General features: G+C 42.8%; 1 protein-coding gene across 2 annotated transcripts in view; it reads left to right on the top strand.

Moving 5' to 3' along the window:
- ARHGAP26 (Rho GTPase activating protein 26) overlaps positions 1–16,758 on the top strand; it is a 313,273-nt gene that overhangs the window by 235,934 nt on the left and 60,581 nt on the right. For both annotated transcript variants that reach the window (XM_019535005.1, XM_019535006.1), the window contains exon 20: positions 1,718–1,871. In XM_019535005.1, coding sequence (XP_019390550.1) covers positions 1,718–1,871 — 154 coding nt within the window. The remainder of the gene's footprint in view (positions 1–1,717; positions 1,872–16,758) is intronic.

Genomic DNA, 16,758 nt, shown 5'->3' with positions numbered 1-16,758 from the left:
CCAAATCTGTTCCATTCAGGAATGACCCAGGGGCCATGAGATCCCTAGCTGAAATATTTCTTTTATGAAATGTGTCAGAGTGCATTTCACTTGGAAAGGTTTTGGTTGTTGCATCTGTTTGCACCCAGTATAAAAGCACATACACATGTGCAATATGTAAGAGAGGGTGACAGAGACTGTATTCAAACCAACTGAAACCTTGGGAAAGTTCAGACCTGAATCTGGATCCATGTGCTGCAGCTTAGGTCCATCTCTTTAGTCGCCACCAAACCTGACACCCTCTTGTTCACTCCTTACCCAGCTGAGCCTCTCCAGCATAACTTTGACGGTTCTCTTTGCCTGTGGTATGCCCCTCTTTAATAGAAAGATTATCTCAGAGCACCACTTCTTCCCGTAAATATCTTCCATGTTACTGATGATAGAATAACATACTTGTGACCAGTACAATCATTCTTTAGGTGGAAAAGTATTTAACATACCATATTTTCTCATGCAGCTTTTTTTCAAAATTCAGCTACTGGGAATTAGCCTGCACATTATAAGCGAGGAAATATAGCAGTAGCAGTTTCTGCCTCTGGTGGAGAAAGCAAAAGTAAAGCTGTATCTGTGACATGCTGGGTCCTTAGCAGTTGGCTGTGCCCACTTGCTTTCTCTTCTCATGCCCTCCCCCAGCAGAGGATCTTAAGGAAAGATCTTGTTTTCTTCATTCTGCCTTTCAAAACCGGGGCACATCTTTTATTTGGGGGTGTGTTGTACGTGGGAAAATATGGTATTTTAATGCAGTTTGCCATAGTGTTGAGGGTAGAGCTAACACTGAAAAAGAACCTGGGTATTTTACACATCAGCAGATATCTCTGTATTGCAAGTATGACGCTGTATCAAACTGTAATGTTACCTAGGCAGATCTTGCGAGCTCCAAGTGGAGCTGAGTCTGGTCGGTATGTAAAGAGGAGGATTCTAACAAAAAAGGGGTGTGCAGAGGAGTTACACTAGTGATTTTATTGACGGCATTTCCTTCCAACTCAGCACAGGATCAGCCCTCTTTGGTGTTTGAGGGGGCAGAAGGTGCACTCTGTTAGAGACGGTCTTTCAGATGAGACTTGAAATGGAAGATCTTGCCTGAAACACCATTTACAAAAATACAGATATTAAAATAGCTGGAGGGAAAATATAAAACAATTCCATTTGTTCTTTTTTTCTCCTTGTGTATATTGATGTTTCACTTTGATTTATAGACCCCCTTTGAAAATAACTCTGGTTGTTAACCCAGTGTCCCATCTTCAGTAATAGCATTTTTCCTAACTTAAATAACATCTATATAATCTGTCATACAGTCACCATGTTTCACCCCTAGGTAACTGGGTTTCAGAGATGTATAAATTGATCCATGGGTATAATTTTAAGTTTTTGGAAGATTGAGCAGTACTTTGGCATCCTCCAGGCTGCAAGGTGATGTTAGTGACTTGAGAAAAATTGGTAAATGTTTTGCCTACTAAAAAAAGTCATATGAAAGAGTATTACTCATGTTTAAAGGAAAATATAGGTGAAGACATTTTTGTAACTTGATTTTGTTTCTCTTGGGCTCCCCTAAGTTAGTATATTATCGGCGCAAGGGCTATTAATAGAAATGCCTGTACTATTCTTTACTACCTAACAACTTAATAGACTATCACCATACATTGCTATTATTAAAGGAAATTTATTTTTTTTCTTTTAGAGGAGAAAAGGAACAGTATCATCAACTCCAGCCTAGAATCTGTCATATCTTCAAATGTAAACAGCTTCCTCCTCTCCAACAGTGCTCCCCAACCCAACCTGAACTCAAGTGACCCTGACCTAGAAATAATTAAACCTAACAGGCCAAACTCACTGTAAGTACTGTGATAAGTAGTGTGTCTTAAGGCCTCTGCCCAGCTAATTCACAAATCTTTAATCAGGATGTTGTCTTAAAGTGAAGTTACACGTTATGCTTAGACCATACTAAATTTGTGGACTGTTAAGTGCTGTTAAAGTTGGAACATGCTGTGAGCAGTCATGTGTTAAAGGTTAGTACCATTTTTTGCCTGCACAGCTCTGATTTGCCACTAGAGGACTGGCAAGCAGGGGCTAGGAGCCAGGATATCTAGGCTCTATCCCTGTTCTGATGGTGGGAGGAGGCTGAGAGTGGTATATCCTGGGATGCTGGAGGATTGCAGATTGCTCATTTTATCTCCTTGGAGTAGACTGAAGTTACCCTAACATGAGCTGGGTAGCATGACCCAGAGTTAAACCTTGCCTGAAGTAGCATAACTTTGAGATGCTCAGAGGGCACCTAGCACGAGTTAACAAAATTGAACATGTGGATGCTTGTGTTATAAACGGCCTTAGTGTGGTTTAAGGGTAGTATGTAACTTCACTCTTAGTCTGACTCGAGTATTACTAGAAGAATAAAATTTAACTTGTTTTTAATGGGGATCTAGCATGTGCAGTCCATTTTTACCCAAGTCTGAATTACAAAGCGCATTAGTATTTGGTATATTTTTGGCTATATTTGGTTTAGCTTTAATCTATTTTAAATGTGTGGGATATTTTTCAAGTAGGTCTTTACATTACTTTACTGTTTCAACTGTTGTGATGCATTTGGTATCAACTCCAGCAAGCACAGAGAAAGGTAAATAAAGCTGTGGAACATAGCCCTAATGAAACAGGTTTTTTTTTCTTACTTAGTTAATTAAGATCTAAGACTGCTTTCAGTAACAGCTGGTCTCCAGCCAAATTTGTACCATTGCTTATGAGAGAGCTTTCTTCATCTGACAAAAAACAGCAGCTTTAACGTTGACTTCCAGGGGATGGATGAGCTATTGTGAAATCCCTTGACCTTGTCTCACCTGAATGCTCGCGCCAATGGCTCTGCTGAGGAGAATTTCCTTCCTTTTGGGGCTCTGTTGGGCCTGCCAACTTTCTCCCTTGCTTTTCCCACAGATCTGAAGAAATTCCCACCTGATACTAAACACTTGCAGACCTCTTTTTCTGCATTTCCCACTGTGTTTCTGTATGTCACTCAGTAAGTCTTGTCAACAACTATCCCTTCAAATGCTTTGACTAGGATGGTATTACAAGAATGTCATTGCCCTCGTTCAGCAACCTTGCAAGGTCCTCCTCCTACCTCCACTACTTTCACACAGTTCAAAGTCTGCAAATTCCCACTCTGCTCTAAAAGATTTTTGGTCCCTTGGAAGTCAGTGAGGAGTCACTTCACTTTTTCTTGTGATGATCTTGGTAAGTGGACTTGGTAAGTGTTGGTAAATTGGGGAAGCTGAAAAGCATGTCAGCCTTTCAGAGCTATTATTATTACAATTTTGAAACATAAAGCTGTTGCCTGGATTCAGAGCGTGTCTTCATGAGCTGCGCGAGTAGTTTCTGTACTTACATCATTCTCTGCAAAGATATAGACCCGGAGCTGTAGAACTCTGTTTGTGACCAAGTAAATGAACATCCTAGAACTGGTGTAATGCCCCATGTGAACTTAGCTCTTATGCTGCCTTGCCTGCATTTCCAAAACACCCACGTTTTCATTTCTGGCCCTTGCTTTTCCTTTGCTCTATAGCCGATTACCATGTGGACTTCACAAATGCTAAAACTTTGCTTGGCTATCTGATGCCAAGGGTGGGACTTGTTTGCAATGTTCTGGGACTAGATTTTCACATACTGCTGCTCGCTATCTGTTGATATTTTTGCTACTGGACACAAAGGGGGAAGGGCTTTAAGATGGCATTTTTTGGCTTTTTTTCCTCCAAGCAAAGTTTTTCTTCAAGGCTTTAGCCTTGAGGTTTACAGGGCCCAGAATATAACGAAGCTCAAAACAAAACTATACCTGGTGGCTGGGACCTGGTGACTGTCTATTGAAACGTGGTGACTGTCTATAAACTCACTAGGGGGGACCAGAAGGGTTTAGGGGAGACACTGTTTCCCCTAGCACCCCCTGACATGACAAGGAACAATGGACACAAATTATTAGAGAGTAGATTTAGATTAGACATCCACAAGAACTACTTCACAGTTAGGGCGGCTAGTATCTGGAACCAACTTCCAAGGGAAGTGGTGCTGGCTCCTACCCTGGGGATCTTTAAGAAGAGGCTTGATGCCTACCTGGCTGGACTCATTTGAGTCCAGTCTTTTCTCCCGCCCAGGCTGGGGGTCGGACTTGAAGATCTACAAGGTCCCTGCTGACCCGACTTCTGTGATTCTATGAAAACACCATTTGGGGTTGTAATAGATAGTGTATGGGTAAATCTGCCTCTCAAGCATTTAGGCTTTGGTAGAGTAGATTTTTGGGGAGAGGTGGTGAGCAGGAAAGCTTCTGTGACTGCTTTTGCTTTGTTACTTTACTCTGTACACCTGTATGAGACCTGAGCAAAGAAGTAACTCTCCGCTGGCCGATAGGCTGTGCCTTCAGTCCTTTTCTTAACAGGATCATGTTTCATGGCTCTGAAGTTCCTAGGCATTTCTGCTGTGTTGGTGGCAGTACTGGAACCCCAAGTATGTGAGCGAGCTGGTAAAAAGGCTGTTCCTCTGCACTGTGCTGTGCCGCTTGACATCTATCGCACAGGATTACAGTAAAAGAATGTCAATGTTTCGGAGTTGAACACCTAAAATGTAGGTAATGAGATTGGCTTAATTCACCACCTCCCTTGGGCATGTGCATCATGATAAACATCTAGGTTTTTCAAAGTAAATAGGTGCCTAACTCCTATTTTCTCCCACAGATTTTCTTTCACATGATTACATACTGTTTTTTTCCTCAGGACTGTTACTCTTTAACTAGAATTTTTTAACACCGACTCCATTCTATGAAGTAAAAAAATACGGTGCAACTCAGAGGCATGAAAAGGTGTTGAAGCCTGAATACTGTGGTGAAATCACTTTTTTTTCCTGTGAAATATGTTTGCTCCCAGCAACGACTTCCTCTAATGAAAGTCTTCAGAAAAGCATAAAGTTCTTTACATTAGCAGCAACCCAAACTAATAGTAAGCAACAATCCTCATAGCAACAGAAGGTTTAACCATTGTTATTTGCTTTACCAGCAGTATGTTCTTTTCCTCCCAGAAAGTTAAACAGTATTGAGGGAACCAGAAAGTTTCCATATGGCATTGCTAGCTCCTGGACTCGCATAGAATCCCCTCTGTGAGGGAAGGGAGTCTGTTGAAGGGAATGCAGGCAAGGGTCTTCCCAGCAGTGGACAGGAATACAATATTAGGATAACTGTAGCAATCAAATCTATCTCCTTTCTCGAATACGGTAATGATTTTGGGACCTCCCAAGGCACTTGGAATCCATTCATGTTTCCAGATTTTCATAGTAGTGACGTGTAGTTGGTGAGAGAACTTTTTTCCACCTTGCTTATATATATTAGTTGGGATTCCATCAGGATCACATACTCCATTGTTTTTCATCTGTTTAATGGCTTTCAAGGTGTCTTGATAAATTGGTGGATCTGCAAGGTGTAGTCCTTAATGGGGTATTGTCTTCAACATCTGAATCTTCATTCAGGAGCTCTTGAAAGTGCTTCTTCCATTAGGCATTGGAGCTGTCTTTAAAATGTATTAGTCCATCCTTGGACCTTAGAAGGAAGGCTGCTCGTGTGCTTCGCTGTAGATGGCTTTGGTTGCGCTGAAAAAACTATGCAAGTCATGGTTGTCATCTCTTTTGCTTTGTCCTCCAACTACTTGTTCTTTCTCTCTCAAATTTTAATGTGGTTCTTGCTTCTGTTTGAAGCCTGTAGCATTCTGCCAAGCTTTGAAGGCTTTCCTTTTTCATCAGCGAGACCTTGAATCTCCATATTGTTCTCATAAAACATGTCCTGATGTTTCTTTGTGAAGAAGCCTAAAGATTCTTTGCACACTTCATGGATGCCTTTCTTGAGGCTCTTCCAGTGATCTGTGGTGTCAAAATCATCAGGGAGGTCAGAATTTCTCCATTCTTTTGTCCTTCCAAATCAATTGCAAGAACAGAAGAATGAATGCCAGCGTTCTGGCTCAAGTACACACCACCAGCATTGAAGTCACATTTATTTGGCATCAGCTCCATTGGATGGGGCATGTGATAAGGATGACTGACAACTAGCTTCCACACCATGTTGTATGCTCTTAACTCACCAATGGTCACTGTTCTAGACTCATAAATTGTAAGGGGCTGGAAGGGACTATGCAAGATCATTGGACAGGAAAGACAACTGGGGTCAGGTGACCCCAGAGAGGTGACCGTCCAGTCTCCTCTTGAAGACTTCTAGGGTAGGTGATTGCACCACTTCTGGAGGGAGTTTATTCCACAGTCTGGACATCCTGACTACGAAGAAGTTGTTCCTAGTGTTAAGCCTGAAACGGTCTTCCAGGAGTTTGTGGCCATTGCTCCTGCTTTTCCTCAAGGGCGCCCTGGTGAACAGTTGTTCACCGAGCCCTTGATGTATTCCCCTGATATAGCAGTAAGCTGCTACCAAGTCCCCTCTCAGCCTTCTCTTTTTTAAGGCTGAGGAGACCCAAGACCCTCAGCCTTTCCTTGTAAAGGCTTGCCTTGCAAGTCTCTGATCTTACAGGTGGCCCTTCTCTGGACTCTCTCAAGATTTTCCACGTCCTTGTTGAAGTGTGGCGCCCAGAACTGGACACAGCACTCCAGCTGTGGTCTCACCAGTGCTGAGTAAAGAGAAAGAATCACTTCCTCGGTTTTGCTTGAGATGTGTTGGTTAATGCATGCCAGAGTATTGTTTGTCCTGCTGGCTGTAGCATTGCACTGATGGCTCATGTTCGTTCTGTGGTCTATAGACAAGGGAAAAGAAGAGATCTAAAGATGCCTTGAAGGCTAATCTGAAGAAATGTGATATTAACGTCAATTCCTGGGAGACTTTTCCCCAGTAGTTCCATAACATATAACAAAGCTTTGATTATTTTGAGCTAACTTTCCTCACAAAGGAAGCGGATAGATAAGAGAGATGAAGGCAAAGAGCTGGGACCTGACATCATCATGATCAACTCCTTCCTCCCAGAACTATTTGCTATGTTGTCAGTCAGACGTGGATCTTGGGTTGGCCGCCTCAGTCATCTACAGGCTCTCTATTGACTTCCCAGTTTACTGGATGACTGTCATCCTTGTATCGTATCCTGCTGTCTCTTAGCTGATGATAGATAACTCTTGATTTTTATTATGCTGCTGCCAATATTTGGAGCTATTTTTTTAATCCTCAACTTCTAGACAAGAATCTAGTGATGCTATGAGAAATTCAAGCTATTTTTTGTTTTAAAGGAAAGCTGTTGAGACAAATCTTAAAGCATTGCATATAAAGGCAGTAATACCAAAGGCAAATAAAAAATAACAACAACTTATTTAAATCTCCTGAAGTTGCTTGCATGGAGGGGAGCATATGGCTTTTTACTAGCACACTTTCATTGATGCTATCTATATTGCTGCTTACTTCAGACTGGATGGTACTTCCAGTGCCCTGGATTACCCACAAACACAGCTGCCATGATTCAGTCTGCACTATTTGAACCAGTTCTGTCCTCTCAGTTCTTACCTGCATTGCTTTTGTTTTTAAGGTTTGTTTGAAGTGTACTAGTTCATCTTTAAATATTTGCTTTAGCCTAATTTGCTGTCCTGCCAAAACCTTATTGCTAAATTCTCCTCATGGTCCACTAGTAGTTGAACATATGCTGATTTTTGCCAATCAGTACTGGCTAATGGTCTTTAATCTTTGCTCTGAATTGTAGGGAACAGCTCTTGGGTGTATTGGAGAGTACAGTGTGTACAGAAAGGGTAGTTCACGGGCTTAATGGAGGGGAGGAACATGTGCTTTTTAACAACTCAGGGTCTTTATGTGTAAGTGGTTTTGCTTCTATATAAAGCATACTTGATCAATGATCATTAAGGTTATTTTGCTCTGTTCAGGACATGATTACTGTTCAATGAAGTTATGTTTATTTCAAGTGTGTCTTTTTATAACACAGTGTTCCAACAAGACAGCTCTTGAGATTGCTTGCACTCCTTGCTGTGCTCACTCAAACGTGTGAATGGCAGAAAACTCAGTGAGGGCTATTTACCTTACTCATTATTTTGACATCTGTATTCCAGCTGCACCTAAAGACCCCATGTGAGATCAGAGAGCAGTTGTGCTATGTAATATTTAAACACACACGATAAGATGTAGTCCCTGCTCCAACGAGTAGTCCAGCACAAATATACAAGGCAAAATCTGAGAGTCGCAGAGAAGTGATTACATTTATCTGCAGTGGCTCAAAGGGAGAATGGAACCCAGGTTTCTTGGCTGCTAGCCTTGCGCCCCATCTACTGGGACATGCTGCTTCTCCTAATGAAGAGCCACTAAAAAGCCTACACAGCTACTGTAAAATAAACTTGGCAGCATATAAATAGAAGAAGCCATCCAATTTGTGGGCTATTTTTGGCAGTATTTGGTGTCAGTATTCCATTGGGGCATGTCTGAAATACAGGGATGGTTTGTAATGGTGAGAATTCGCAGGACAAAGCGGGGAGCTGCTCTTTGCTACCAAGGAAGAAACGGAGTTGGTAGCTGCGGTATTCATCTCGTACGTTCTGAGCCTCGGTCAAGCATGGGCTGCACTTTAGCAGCAGGAAAACAACTGTCCGTGCCCCAGTTCAGAATGTGCCAGTGTTCCACCGAGCTTGCTGTTATTACTGTGTGGTATATATGTAACAGTTTTCTGTATAAAGCAGTGCTTGTTTTTTTTAAAAGCTAAGTAATTGGACTTTGCAGAAAATCCTGGGCAGCTCTGTAAGCTGAAGCTAGTCCTTTTTATCTGCTACTGTAAGGCAAAAGTCTCCAGGCTGCCCTGTAATTTATACCCAGTCTGCAATTGCAGTACACAGACAGGGAGGATTCCAGGATCCCTTTCTCTCCACACGCTTTCAAGAACTCTGTTAAATTCTGCAGGAGGTCCATCTCCGAATTCGAATCTGTAAGTTATTTATTCTATCCCTCTCTCATCTTTCTACTCACTCTTGTCCATGTGTTAGAGTGGCTGATAGTTAACATTTGCTTGTTGGTTAACCACCAGCTGTTCATGGAGAAAGTATTTGTTTGAATCACAAAAGGATAGCACTGATAATAGCAAAGATTACAAATATAAGACTATTTATTCAGTTTACTTACAGGTTTTAGAGATGCATACTCTTTAGTCCAGGGCCAAACTTTGTCCCATTTTACTATCTGGTGGTTAGATAGATCATTTAAAAAGCAAAACTGCCAAGGCAGTAGGTACAAGGGAGAGGAGCATTATGGCTACTGCTAATGAGTAACCTTTCACTATTTTGGTTGTGTTGCTGCGACGCTATCCAGCAGAGGGCATGCAAGCTGACCAACACATCCTGTTTCCAGAGTTAGAGGGTCAGAGTTAAGTTTATTGTGGTGCCTTAACTGTGCACGTCCATGCTTTGAAATGTTTGAATTTATTTTGAATTTATTCTTGATTGGAGTTGTCTGAAAGTGACACAAAGCAAGCAGAGTAGGCAATGCATTGTTAACTTTTATGGCAGAAGGGAGGAATACAGGGAAGGATTAGACCTTTCCCACCAACAGGTAGGAAAACTCGAAAACAAAATGTTTAATGAACCACAAATGATTCAAAAGAAGACAGAAGTTGAATCTGGACTTCCTCCACTGTGAGTGCTTTTGTGCAGATTAGCTGTGAATTCAACTAAGAAATGGATGCCTGCATAGCACCTTAGGACCAGGAGGCAGCACTTTCCCTGATTGAAAAAATGTCTTGTGACCCCCCTCTGATAAAATGCACCCTATAAATAAAATAAAATAAAAACCATTTCTCTACTGACACACACACAAGTATGCATATTAAAAATCATTTTTGTTGACTTAAATGCGGCCTCCAGTAAAGGCTTTAATTACCTGCCAAAGCCAAACAGCTCTTTACATTTCAGTGGCTAGTCTGTAGCTGGAGAACAACTGTCCATGTTTGGCATATAAACAAGGCTGATTAAAGTCAAACTTGTAACTGTCTTAGGCACTGCTGTGGCTGTTGGTAAAGCCTAATTTAGCTCCAGTCTGATGAAACTTTTTAAGCTACCTAGGAAAGTGTCCGGGAAGTCTGAAGTTCCCTTCATCTGCTTGCATAAGGAAAATACTGAAACCCAGGGGTTGGTCAAGAGGTTAACCTGGAAATCTTTCCGTCCGGGTTTTCATTTTTAATTCTCAGATCCTTTCTTGAGACTATGGTGGACTCTGAGATCCCTGAAGACCCCATCTTCTGCTTGGGAATGACCATAACTACCATTTCCCTCCTCTCTATCTTTATTCAGAGGTAATGTATCGTAGTGTAGAAGGATAAGTTGTTTAATGGCTGGACTCCTCTCCCATATGTGCTCACTGCTTTTTGCTCTTACAAAGAGCTATAGTTACCAAGGCCAAAAAGTGGCTACTAGCCATTACAATTCTACAAGCCTCGCTGGATTGATTACAACTTACCTAGGTCCAGTTTTTTTTGAGCTGCAGTCTATCAGTGTAAGAATTGAAGCTAAGGGGTGAATAGACCTGGTAATCATTAAAGAGCATCTTTTTATATCCTTCCTGGGATTTTGATTTCTTCTCTAGATTGTCTTTGTTGCCACTGTTCCCTTCTTTTACATAGCTGCAGCCCTTTATCATCCTATGTTACATGTATTGCCAGGCATGATCTGGAAATGGCTTTTAATGAGGCCTTTTAAAATGTTTAAATCAGATGTTAGGTGTGTTGAAATCCCTACAAATTACATTGTTAGGTGATGAGAACAAGTATTATGTGAGGTCTCTATGAATGGTTTTCTTTGCAACAGTGGCCACGTCTACACAAGACACTGATTGCTCAGTAACTCGTTACTACTGCACGGTAGTAATGAGCTACTGCACAGTCAACATCACCTAAAAGCCATTCAGTGACACTACTGTGCAATAACTGATTCCTGCGCAGTCATTTAGTATTGGCTTATATACATAATACTTGTAGAAACAAGTAGTAAATGACTGCACAGTAACAACTGCACAGTCAGCATCTCGTGTAGAAGTGGCCAGCTATATGCGTGTCACGGTATGGCCGTGTAATAACTGGGAAAGAGAAACATCCATTGCGATCAGCAGAAAAATGCACCGAGAACAAGATTCATAGGAAGAGTCTCAATACAAGGATATTTAGATGCCACAAATGATCTAGCATGCCTGTATTCCATCCTTTCCTTAGTCCAAGCAACTTCCTTCCTTCCGAAACTGCAGAAATAATCTGTGTGGATTGGGCCCACTTCCATTTGAAGGGTACATACATTGGGACATGTGGAGTGTGCCCTCGAAACTCCCTTCCATCGTGCCCAGTGGTGGTTGCGTTTGTGGAGAGTTGCCGATGTAAATTTGGAAAGGAGCTGCATTCTAGAAATTCCATCTCTTCTCCCCTTTGCCCTTCAGCCTTCTGCTGTGCATGTAGGCACAACTGTCTCCAGAATAACTGAGTGTATATGCAAGCACTGAAGAATGTAGATAATTGGGTTTTAGGACCAAAAAAAATCTGAAAATCAGCTCCTCCTCTTACATACTTGCCAAAACCTGAATCCAGGCTCTCCCAACACATTTGCAAGCACCTAAGGCATATCCATTCATCTCATACCTATTCATCTTCCCTCCCCTCCCTGGCCTTAGAACTGTCATATCATTAACTCTTGCAAAGGAAATCTAAAACCTCGAGCACAGGTCTTGAAAGGTACAAGTCTCAGGTAAGTCTCACCCACAGTTGTCACCCTTGCTTCTGGCAATCTAAGGTCCAATTGCTGTGTTTTTCTTAAGAACTTTTGTGCTAAACCTGTCGGCCCCAAATTCTAATGTTCACGCTATATTTTTTTGCAAAGAACACACCCCAAAATAATATAATAGGCACTTTGTTTTTGAATGGCAGGATGAAAGAGGAAATTTTTTCCCTCCAAGTTATGGATGCATACATACAGCAGGAGAAGAGCTAATCTTCAGCTGACTCACTCTACCTTTCCTGTTTAACTAAAGTTGAAATCCTGGTTGCTACTGAAGATTGGTCTCCTTGGGCAGATCTATGATTCTGAAAAGAGCTAAAGATCTCTAGAGCTGTGAAATAAGAGTGAGACCAGGAGAAGCTAGCATACAGCCAAATTGCCCTAAGACCATTAAAAAGGAGAGGCGATCATTAAGACTTATGGAGTGAAGGATGATGAGCCTCTAAGTCAATTGATTCTCTCAGCTGTGTGAATAATAATGCCAAGCTGCTGCGCTCTAGAGCAGGAATCAAAGCAGCGTGCTTTGAAAATCAGCTTCCCCACTTAAGAAACGCACCTCAGTTTTGTGGGGCTGCTCTTCTGGAAAAGCAAAAAAAAAAAAAAAAAAAAAAGGCAATTAAATTATCCCTGCAGTTCTCAGCTAAATACGGTATTTTCCACTTCCTTGCCATTGTGTGGCCTTAAAGTGCCATGTCCAAACAGCTTAGCTTTCTGTTTTGGGTACAGTGACCTCATAGCACACAAGGAGGATCTGGGGTTTAGTTAATGACTGCAAAGCACTTTGGTCCTATGCCAACAGCTGTAGGATTGTGAAGTGTTTCTTGAGCTAAATATTTATGGTTTTTATTGAAATGAAACTATGAGACACCTATTGAATTGAGTAGGAAATTTGCTTGAGCAAAAATCAAAGATAAAGACTTGGTCAGAATTTACTCACTGAGTGGTGGTTGCGTTGGTCTTTTTCTTTTTGTTTTACTGGGTTTGGGGGATTGTTGCGTTTTGTTTTGTTTTTTACTTCGTTATGGTGAGAAATGGGGAACTATTCCTTTAAAGATCATTTTAAAATGTATTTCTTTAAAAAAAAATGCTGTGCAAACGTTGTGTAAATAATTGGGGATCTTTACATTCTTGTGTCTGGTCTTGTTTACAAAAGCTTTTCTGGCTTCTCTTTAAAAGCATTTCAGTCCAACTCCATGATAACTGAAAGAGTTTTGGGACCAAGGTTTGGTACCCTGTTTTCAAGTACTTTTAACACTGTTTTTTCCAGGCTTACGCACTATGCAAAGGGATTATCAATTAGAAAACTATAACTGGAGCCACTCTCATGTAATGCTCTCCATGCCCATTACTGTTGTTACCAGTATCCTTTTAATAAAAAGGGAAGCTGGTTATTTTCAGTCTTTCCTTTTCCTGATTACAGGCACGCTCAGCAATGAGGGAGCGAGAAGAAGTTATTTTGCTAACGGGCAAAGACTTTTCCTGCTTAGCAACCAATCAGATTTTGATTACGAGAATGCATTTACTTATTAGGGCTAGGGTTTTTTTAAATGGAAAAAGTGCTCCAGGCAGCAGTTGTACTTCATGAGTCAGCAGGATTTCTGTTTGATGCCAGAAGTCTGGCAGCGTGGCTCGGCAGGGGGCACAGGTAAACTGAAGCCAACTGCCTGCCACCACACAAGCCCCGAAGAGAGGGCTTTTTTCCCCTGAAAATATTGGCTTATTTCACCCTTGCCAGTGCCAGGAAACCTTAAAACCACTCCCCACTGCAGATACCCATTTCAACTGAAAAAAATGGGAGTGGGGTGGGAGGGGAGTAAGTTTAAAAATCAAATTGCTTGCTGACTCTGCATGCCCTTTAACACTGTAAATCATTTCAGTTTGCATGCATGAAATCTGGCTTGGGTTTTGTTTTAAAAATACTTGGTAAAGTGTTTTTGTTATGCATTCCTTTAAAAAAAAAAAAGCCTTTATTAGTGGATCCTGCTGGCAAGAATTTGCAAGAAGGATCAGCTGGAGGGAGAGGTCTGCTTCCTTGCTGCCTCCCAGCAGAGGCCGAAATAGAATTTGTTTTTTGTGTGGGGGCTGCTTTAGCTTTCTTATTTCTCTTCTACTCACCCTCTTCACCAGTTCAGGGCTCTTATTTTGCTAGGTATTATACTGCCGTATAGGAGTATATGTTATGTATCCTGATTTGAAATTGAACACAAGCAGCAGGCAAGAAGCAATGAGATCGTGCTGTTAGGAGCACTTCCTGAGGCTGGCTACAATTAATCTTAACAGGATTGTGTATGAATGTATAACGATCAGTAATCCCTGCTGGCTCTCTACCTGCCTGTTATCAGTGGGCAGCATCCTGCAGGCTTTATTGTAAAAATGGATCAAGGTCTTGTCTACGTGAGAGCATTTGCAGAGCTGAACAATTAATGTACATACAACAGCATCTAAAATAAACTCTGACCAAGAAAGACTGGACGTGACAGACTGAACAGCTAGGATTTCACTTACTCCTCTCTAATTTCTTTCTCAGTATGACTATTTTGAAGATGGGGTGGGGATAATTTTTAGCTGGAGAACTGGCTAAGCCTGAAACTGCACATCTTGCGTTACAGCTTTATTTGTTGAAATCCCCAATTAGTACTATTAAGGGTACTGAAGTGCAAACAACACCACTGAGCATCTGCATTTTTCAGAAGGGGTTGGCATACAAAGTGCAAGCACTGGGGAGAAACAGCACACGGGTTCTCAGCTAGCACATTAGATACCAGGATGAGATTACTATTCTTCTGGTTTTGTGGCTCAGTCTGTGACAGCACAAGTTTCTCCATTTTGCTTGCTCAGATGAGCACCATGGTGATCAATCAACAACCAAGATGTTTCCTCTGTCTGAGTTCCTGCGCCGCTTCTCCAGTTTGACTCCTGTCTCACGCAAAGCAGCATGACACATAGCTCTGTGGCTGGTTGTTATCTAGACCAGAAAGTGCTAAAGCACAATAATAAACATATCTTTAAAATTCTTGGCTGTACCTTTTCAGTAGTCCTTTGCTAAGGTGATTCCAAACAATTTTCCCCTTTGCTACCCCTGTAAAATAAGGTGACAGCTGACTACATATGATGACAAGGGACTGCTTTACATGCACATCAGTTGGGGGGGGGGGGGTATTTTTTTTTCCAAAGTCCTTTCCAGCTTTCACATAACATGGACCCCTGCCTTCTAAATTTATCTTAATTCTAGTGCAGGAAGGTGAAGGCCTGACTTGTATGGAAGGGTTCATCAGGTGTATTTGCCTGCAACAACTCCAGTGTTCCTTGGTGGAGCTGCTGCTCATCTAATGCAGTGTTCTGAGGTGTGCTGTGATGTACTCTCTGGCTAGGGACAGAAGTTACACATAAACCAGTTTAAGTGATCAGAAACTGGTTTAAACTTGTACCAGAATGTAAGTTCAGTGCACATAAATCAGTTTCAAAATGGCTGAAACTGGTTTAAGATCAACCTGGTTGAATGTAGCATCAGACTTAACTGATTTGGGTCAAACTGCTTTATGCAATATCTGTCCCAGACCCCTTCCTGGTTTAAGTTAAACCACAGTCCCCCAGCATCCCAGATGTTTTGCAGCCTTGGGCTGTGCTGTCTGCTCCAGAGAGCTGGGCTTGCCCCACCCCTCTGCTCCCTAGCTGAAGCTCCGGCAGAGACTGCAGGCACAGCAGGATCTGCCTGGCTTCCCCCTGCCCTTCATGTGCCTGCATTTCCTCAGTCCAGAGGGAATGTCTGTGCACTTGCAAACTGAATCAATCTAGGCAGGTTAGGCTAACCTGCCTAGATTGAATTAATTCACGCTTAAGCTTTTTGAATGTCTGTTCCTAGCCTATGAGAGCAGCCCCTCTGAACTCCAACTTTCCAAATGGTGACAGGCCGTGGTCTCCCTCCAGGACAAAGGAGGATTCCGGGACCTCCCACTCTGTCCAGTGAAGGGCATGGACCAAGGTGGTCAAGGACCCTAAGGCCCGCTGCACCAAGGCCCCTACTCTGCCGGAGCTTAGCAACAGGTACGCACCTCTTGCTGCTCCAGCAGAACCTGTGGAGTTGCCAGATCCCGCGGGCAACACAGGCCCAACTGCAGCTACTGCCCCTGCGCTCCCCACGACAAAATGTAAGGTGTTTGTTGTGGGAGACTCCATCCTGAGGGGGCAATCTGCTGCTCCCACCCCTTAGCCCTGAAGTCTGCTGCTTCCTGGGGGCCCACATCTGGGACATTGCGGAGAGCATCCCTAAGCTCCTCCAGTCCACAGACCACTATCCCATGCTCCTTATTCACGTGGGCACCAATGACACAGCTCAGAGCACTCCCAGCCGGGTCATGAGGCACTACAGGGATTTTGGAGCAGGGCTAAAGGGCCTGGGGGAACAGATGGTGTTCTCGTCGATCCTCCCAGTCTTGGGGGATGGGCTGAGAAAGGAAAGGAGGATCCAGGTAGTCAAGCAAAGAGTACGGCGCTGGTGTCATTGGGAAGGCTTTGGCTTCTATGACCACAGCCCGCTCTTTGGTGAGAGAGGCAGTGAGCTGCTGGGAAGAGATGGCTACCACCTCTCTCCCCTGGGGAGGAGGCTCTTCTCAGCCAGACTGGCTGACCTGCTCCACTGAGCTTTAAACTAAGACTGCTGGGGGATGCGGGGAGTACTGCCACTGCTGACCCACTGAGCAACCCTTGCAAAGCCAGTAGGCCAAGGCACTTAAGGGAGCCCACCCCTGCCCCAGCCTTGGTACAATCTGTGGGCAAGGCAAGAGCTCCCAAGGGGACACTTGCCCGACTGTACACAAATGCCAGGAGCATGGGGAATAAGCAGGAGGAGCTTGTCCTCCTGCTCACTGCAAATAATTATGATGTCATAGGGATAACGGAGACCTGGTGGGACTCCACCCATGACTGGACCATGGGTATGGATGGCTATACCCTGTACAGGAGGGATCAAGT

The sequence above is a fragment of the Crocodylus porosus genome, unplaced genomic scaffold, assembly GCF_001723895.1.
Source record: "Crocodylus porosus isolate Cpor-Errol unplaced genomic scaffold, CroPor_comp1, whole genome shotgun sequence".
Classification (NCBI taxonomy): Eukaryota; Metazoa; Chordata; order Crocodylia; family Crocodylidae; genus Crocodylus; species Crocodylus porosus.
Note: the sequence above shows the minus strand (reverse complement) of the source record. Positions and strands in the feature narration are given on the sequence as shown.